Source organism: Chiloscyllium plagiosum, unplaced genomic scaffold (genome assembly GCF_037043375.1).
Source record: "Chiloscyllium plagiosum isolate Xiang-an unplaced genomic scaffold, Cpla_swu_hap1 HiC_scaffold_14, whole genome shotgun sequence".
In the NCBI taxonomy this organism is placed as follows: domain Eukaryota; kingdom Metazoa; phylum Chordata; class Chondrichthyes; order Orectolobiformes; family Hemiscylliidae; genus Chiloscyllium; species Chiloscyllium plagiosum.
The window spans coordinates 34,380,663-34,388,249 of NW_028270152.1; the positions used below are offsets into that span (position 1 = coordinate 34,380,663).

Below are 7,587 nucleotides of genomic sequence, written 5' to 3' on the forward strand. Positions count from 1 at the left end.
GAAGCTAAACTTTGATTTATGGATCAACTCAAAATCATCGGCCATTTCAGGTGCTAATCTTGCCATTTTAACTCTTTCCTCTTCCACATGAGTTCTCACTACCTCAGGTAGTAAATTTTTCAACTCTTCCAAAACAATCATCTAAGAGTATTATAGGTTTGCTCTATTTTTAATGCTCTTATCAGCCTATCAAAATTACTTTGTTTGATTCTTTCAAACTCACGGTAAGTTTAATCAAGGTCCCTTCTTAGGTTCCTGAAACAATTAGTTTAGATTAGATTAGATTAGATTCCCTATAGCATGGAAACAGGCCCTTCAGCCCAACAAGTCCACACTGACCCTCCGAAGAGTAACCCATTCCCCTACCCTATATTTACCCCTGACTAATGCACCTAACACTATGGGAAATTTAGCATGACCACTTCACCTGACCTGCACATCTTTGGATTGTGGGAGGAAACTGGAGGAAAACCACACAGACATGGGGAGAATGTGCAAACTCCACACAGACAGTCACCTGAGGCGGGAATTGAACCCGGGTCCCTGGTGCTGTGGCACTGTAGTGCTAACATCTGGATTATGCTCATATGTACTTAAGATGGCTTTCTTCACCTCCTCATAAGCTCCAGATACCTCCTCAGATAGTGATGCTCTACCTACAAGTTTTGTTTGGATCAACAAAACCCACATTATAACTGGCCACCACATTGGTTTAACCACTTTTTCAAATGAGATGAAAAAGGCTGCCATATCCTTCTCATTTGGCTGCCATGGATTTGCTCATCCTTACCCTCTTCCTCATTAAGCTTACCTTCAGCCTTCATCTCCATCCTTTTAAACTGACTTTCCTGTCTAAGTGCCAAGTTATGACATTTGAACTCCCTCTCCTTCTTCCTTTCCTCTCTCTCCCTCTTTCTCTCTCCCTTTCTCTCCTCTCTCTTTCTCTCTCTCTCTGTTTTTAATCATAATTCCTTGTTTTTCTCGCCTCTAACTCAAGCTGCTTCATTTTCATTTGAATGTTAGCCAGCTCTAAAGATTCTGATGGTTTTTCGAGCAAATTTAAATGCTAAACTATTCCTGTAATTGTCTCAGCTTTCCTCACAGAAGGAGGCAGGTCCAACCCCAGCTTGTCTGCTAATTCCAGCAGCTTGGCCTTAATCATCTTTTGCAAAAACCCAAAGTCACTTCTTCCACCCCAGAAAACTCTTGGTGACTGAAAGAGCCATTGCTATCTCAAGCTCTGTTTCAACCAACCAAAATCAACACCCGGAACAAAAGACACTAACACCTACCACTCGCTGCTGTCGAGTCCAACAACCTCAATCCCAAATCAAAACTACAGAACAAATTTCACAAAAAGCCCCCAGCCTGTTATGGACCAGGCCAGACCTCCTCAAAATATTTCAAGAAAGTGGCCCAGACCCTAACTTTGCTAGTTATTTTAAGTAGGTATAACGTGGATATTCTGGGAGTGATGGAACTGGTTAGTTTTAAACAAAACAAAATTTATTTTACAAGATTACCGACAGAAACACAAGCAAAAGAGAACAGAATACAGAAAAACTTAACCTATCCAAAAACCCAACAAATCATCCCAATTTAATGATGCTTCCAAATACTTGCAACAATCCCCATGAACAATCTTTGTCACAAAAGGTAAAATCAAACACAGGGTCTTACAAGAGAGAGGTCAGAGAGAGATCAGCATGGACCTGCTTCTTTGGCTCCAGCAGCCTTTTCAACTCTACTGTACTAAAATCAAACCAAACCGGAGAAAAGCTGAGCTGGGGGAACTGGCCACTCCCCTTTCATTGTGCAAGTGTTTTTTTTTAACTTAAAAGCCTTTTGCTTGAGGCAATATCTGTTAGCTATCATCAGATTTTCCTTTAAAACACTTCAACTTAGACTTTTCGGAGTCTGTCTTTTACAACCTCTCTGAAAAAAAAAACTAGGGACAACATAACCTTGTTAAAGGAACAGCATTGTCATTTTTAGTTCCTGCATACAGTGGGACATGGAGGGTATTAACAAGGAGGGCCATCTCTATGTGGATCTCGGACATAGGGACCTTACCCAATGAATGCCGTGCAAGTCATGTCATGCAAGTATGGTAGGAGACTGTGAATGCTGTATGATCACTGACAGCTTTCCTCCCAGCACCACCTCAATCAAGAAAGGCAGCATTGCGTATAAGAGCAGTGATAGCGAATACTTGCAGTTCAAGTTGAGAGAAAATCCGTTTTCTGCAATGACCAGTGGCATGGTCAAGATTGTTTGTGACTGCATGGTTGGACACTACATGCATTTCATAGACATAAAACAGATGGACATAAAGCAATTATTTCGAAGAACAGCAGGAGTGTTCTTCTGTAACGTAAGACAATTTTTACACTGCAACAAACTACTAAAATACTGACCATTTCATTGCTACTTGTGGGACTTCATTTTGTGCATATTGATTGCCATGTTTGCTACAGCACAGCAGGAGTACACTTTAATAAAACATTTTGGCTGGAAGGAATTTTAGAAGGTCTTGAAATCATGATAAAAGCAATATAAAAGTCTTCTTTTCCTTTTCACTCTGTATGCTCTTACATAAAAATTAAAAGTAAGTAATTCCAGCTTCAGTGTTTATTTTATTTCAGAAACTTTTTTTTGGCTTGAGAAATACCACAGGAAAACTGAAGAGTTGCTTTTATTTATTTATATAGTATTTATATTCACACACACCTATTTAATAAAGCTCTTATGCAAAATGTACAGCATAGCCCAATTAAATTGCACATCTCAAAAAAGGTATGTGAAATCTGTAACTAATTAGTCATTTATGTCTTATATTGTTTTTCATTCATTTGAAAGCTATTTTTGCATGGCTCATGCTCATGGTCAGAAGTTGAACCATGGATGATAGGTATGCTGTATGAAAGTTGCAAAGGAGACTTGCATCCTGTTACTTCACTGTAAATATTTCAAGCACCAATAAAATCTAACAAGGTAACTACTTATGTAGGTGATTCATGGATGTCTACTCATCATTACCGTACTGATTATATCCACTGAGAACTGTCACATTACGTGGGCCCTTTCCAGAGGTCATTCTGTCAATTATTCATAAGCTAATCAGCTGAATGGTTAATGTAATGGATGACTGGGAAAATCTCATTTTCTGGCAGGTATTGTATCGTGACATAGATTCTTTCCTCCTTTTTGGAAATCTTTCTTTCAAAATTCAGGAAATCAAACCGGAGTGTAATTCAGTGGGCAGCTGCTTTCTCTGCTATGTCACTATTTATGCAGAACCTATAAATTCAAAAATTGATTTAAAACTAGGACTTTATTCGCTACAGGATGGTTTAAGAGGTATTCAAATTGTCAAAAAGCTTTGATACTGTAAAATATGCAGAATTATTTCCATTGATCAGAGAATATCTTTTCTAAAATGCATAAATTCAAAATTGTACCAAAAGTGTAAATGGAGATTAATTTACTTCATTTGAGGTTTATTCGAGAATGGAAAGTAGTACAGTACTTAAAATGGAAGTATGTCCTATCCTAAAACAGCATGACAAATGCAACTTGACCACTTCCCACCCATCAATGTACTTTTGCTCATCAGTAAAGTGATGGCAGGTGTCATCAACAGTGCTATTAAGCAGCACTTACTCAATAATAACCTAATCATGGATACTCAGTTTGAGTTTCACCAGGGCCACTCAGCTCCTCATTATAGTCTTAGTTGAAACCTAGGCAAGAGAGCCCAACTCCAGAAGTAAGGTGAGACTGACTGCCCTTGGCATTAAAGACCATTTGATCAAATCTGACATCACACGCTGAAAAAAACTGGAAATCAGGATAAAATCTATTGCTCGGTGGAGTCAAACCTAGCATATGTAAGATGGTAATAGGTGTTGGAGGCCAATCATCTCAGACACAAGACATCACTGCAGGTGTTCCTCAGCATTGTGCCCTAGAGCAATCACCTTCAACTATTTCATTAATGATCTTCCCTCCATCATAAGGCCAGAAGAAAGGATATTCACTAATGATTCCATAATATTTGGTACCATTCATGATTCTTCAGATACTGAAACAATCTGTGTCCAAATGCATCAAGACCTGAGCAGCCTTCGGACATAGGCAGGTAAATAGCATGTAACATTTGTGCCACACAATTGCAAGGCAATGACTATCTCCAGCAAGAGAGAATCCAGTTGAGAATAGCATAGTGCTATTAGGCTGGGTGTTCTAAGATTGGCATCAACATCTTAACTTGGAATTAGATTGCTGTCCCTTCACTGTTGCTGGATCAATATCTTGGAATGCCTACCCTAATATTACCATGGGTGTGCTGAAAACGCAGCAATTCCAGAAGACAGTATCCCATCACCTTCCCAAAGACAAGTGGTGATGGCCAATAAACACTGGCTCAGCCAGAGATACCCATATCCTGAGGAATGAATTTAAAAAGAATTTCTGGGCACTAAATCTGGAAGTAATGTCAAAGCTTTAGGGAGTGTGCAGAGGAGATTCTGAAATAAATCAGGAATAAAAAACTTTATGTCATCAATAAAATGAGTGAAAATGTGATTGTTCTCATTGGTTAAGGGAAGGTTTATGCATGATTTTTCAGAGGTGTTCGAAATCTTGAATTATTTTGATGGACAAGGTTAAAAATCACATAACACCAGGTTATAGTCCAACAGGTTTAATTGGAAGCACTAGCTTTTGGAGCACCGCTCCTTCATCAGGTGGTTGTCAGATTTTGATGGAGTGCGTAAGGAGAAACTATTTTCAGTGACAGCACAGTTGGTAACCAGTGGTCACAGATTTAAGGTAATCATCAGAAGAGCTAAAGGGGACACGTGAAATAAATTGTTGCTTACGTTATGATGATTTGCAATGCTATAGGGAAAGACCATGAGAGTGGGTCTCACTAGATAGCTCTTTCAAATCCTGACACAGGAATGGATGGGCCAAATGGCTTCCTACTGGGATCTATTCTTCTGTGATTCTTTTGAGTGCGCTTTCTCACTCTCATCTAAATATTTTTAATGTATTGATGTTTATATAGGAAACAAACATTTTATTGTCACAAAAATATTTATCTCAATTTACCTGAGTGAATTCTTGTAATATGTGCCGACTCCTGATTCTGAAAGATGCCGAAAAATCATCAACTGCATTGGGCCACTGCACTTCAGAAGCAATGAAGGTACAAAGCTCATCAGCAATTTTGAAAATTGACAAAGGTCACACATCATTCACACTTCAGCACTGAAAGAGATCATTTACCTCATAATGCTTTTACCTGTGATAGATGCATATTTGAGCTATCTTTTCCATTTACTTTTCCTTGCTTTCTCCCGAAGTTTTGAAATGTTTCTTTTCTTCATATGCTTGTCAAATTCCTCCATAAATTCAGTGATTGATTTAAAGCAATGTCTTCCACATTGTTGGATAGATGTCATCATGATAGATTAGAGGTGGGCAATTAATTCTTCCAAGGGGCCACATGAGAAACCTAAGTTGTGTTGGAGGGCCGAACCAGCAATAAGTTGAACATAATTCTGCTCAGTATTAATTTTCTCCCGTTGTAAAAAGTACTAAATTATATAGTTTTGCACTGAAACTTATAATCAAAAGAATAAGGATATTCTGTTACAATAAAGATATGAAATTGTGGAGTAGGTCAAATATAGAAGAAATAAACAGTAAAAACCATAATTTCAGTATTTCATTTTATTTTTAACATGTTAACCTCACAAATTTGTTTCATTATTGTTCAGTATTATAAACAACAAACAACTCTATACAAAAAGCAGTAAGTGCTTTTGATGTTTTTCAGTTCATTTACTTGTTCAGTGAGAAAACTCCAGTGTGTTTTGGGCTTGAACAAGTGACTGAAATCTGGTTGAATGTCTGAGGTGGATATGTGAAAGACAGCTGAGAGGTGATCATCAGTGATAGAGGATCTGTATTTGGATATGTTGAACTTCATCACTGAGAATGTCTGTTCGCATATATAGGTAGATCCAAAGAGGACTAGAATCTTCTGAGCATTCCTCCTCATGTGTGGAAAGTTCTCCTCTTTGAGGGAAGAGTAAATATTGAGCAGTGAGACTGACCTAAAGTACTCTGCCAGAAGTGTGTCAGATTGCAGGTCAATGAGTTCAAGCTGAACCTCACTAGGTGCATTCTCCACACTGCATGCAAATGGGGAAAAATCATGTGCATTTCATTCTCAACCGTTTTAAGGTCTTGAAATCACCTTGAAAATTCGCCATGCAGTGCTTCTAACATAGATGAGTACCTGTGGAGGTGATCAGCTGAAGGTTCAGCTTCCTTCAGTGTTGGCAAGTGGGTGAAGAATGTTGTCCTCCATTTGGCTTGAAAGAAGCTGCAACTTTCTCATAAAAGCCTTCACCAAGTTGTACACTTCATGCACAAAAATGCCCTTGCACTGCAGTTTCATATTTAGTCCATTCATAAGTGCAGTCACATCCACAGCAAAACCAAGGTCTGCAATCCAGTCTGCATCTGAAAGCTGTGGAATGCCATTCTCTTTCTTCACACAGAAATCTTGAATCTCTTCTCTCAGGTCCCATACACTTTTCAGCATTTTGCCCAGGCTGAGCCACCTGACAGCTGTGTGGTAGCCTATGTCACGATGTTCAGTCTCATTTTCCTCCAAAAGTGCAATAAAATGCCTGATGAAGTTAACTATTTTAATTACAACATCAACCACATGGTTAATTTTTAACACTGACTTACACCACACTTCCTGATGTATAATACAATGCAAAAATACCAATTTCTGTTCAGGGTCAATTTCTGTCACTTTATCCTGTATTCTCTTTAAGAGTCCAACATTTTTTCCCGTTAGATTTGGACAACCATCCATTGTCACACCTGCCAGCTTGTCCCATTTTAGTCCCAATGTGTCCAAACATGCATTTACCTCCGTGAACAAATCATTACCAGTTGTTGTTCCTTTCATTGACTGCATGGCTGCCAGCTCCTCCGTGACTTTAAAGTCCATAGTTATCCCATGTATGAAGATGAGTAGCTGGGCTATGTTACGTATGTCGCAGCTCTCATCCAAAGCCAAGGAAAAAAATTCAAAGTTGACCACTCTGTGCTGCAGCTGAAGTTCCAGATTTCTCGTGATATCCCCAATCCTTCTCGTTACAGTGCGCCGGGAGAGGGGCACATTCTCAAAAGCCTCCTTTTTCTCTGGGCATTTTCTCTGTTCTGCAGAGTCCAACAAGCACTCCTTAATAAACCCTCCATCAGAAAACAGTTTACTGTTTCTGGCAATTTTGTGGGATATGACATAACTTGTCTTGGCGTGAGCTGACATTTTGAGGGCTAGGCAGCAGCATCACTTTTAGCTGTTCACGCACCTATTGAAGTTATACACATACACGCGCATGTGCATCCATACATAAATAAAAAAAGCATCCTTTTCAAAACAATAGCAACATAGTTGTATTGCGTGCATGGCGTAAATACTTTTTCATTTATGTTCTAATTTAACATTGACCTCATGCGGGCCGGACAGGAATGACCAAAGGGTCAGATATGGCC

General features: G+C 39.0%; 1 protein-coding gene across 1 annotated transcript; it reads right to left on the bottom strand.

Moving 5' to 3' along the window:
* Positions 1–6,334: 6,334 nt before the first annotated feature.
* LOC148147949 (general transcription factor II-I repeat domain-containing protein 2A-like) lies at positions 6,335–7,360 on the bottom strand. Its single transcript, XM_087994574.1, has one exon. The coding sequence runs from the start codon at positions 7,358–7,360 to the stop codon at positions 6,335–6,337; it is 1,026 nt and encodes a 341-aa protein (XP_087850700.1).
* Between the last annotated feature and the right edge of the window lie 227 nt (positions 7,361–7,587).

Excerpts from the sequence above, each read along its gene's own strand:
- LOC148147949 (XM_087994574.1), bottom strand. The coding sequence starts at position 7,360 with ATGTCAGCTCACGCCAAGACAAGTTATGTCATATCCCACAAAATTGCC.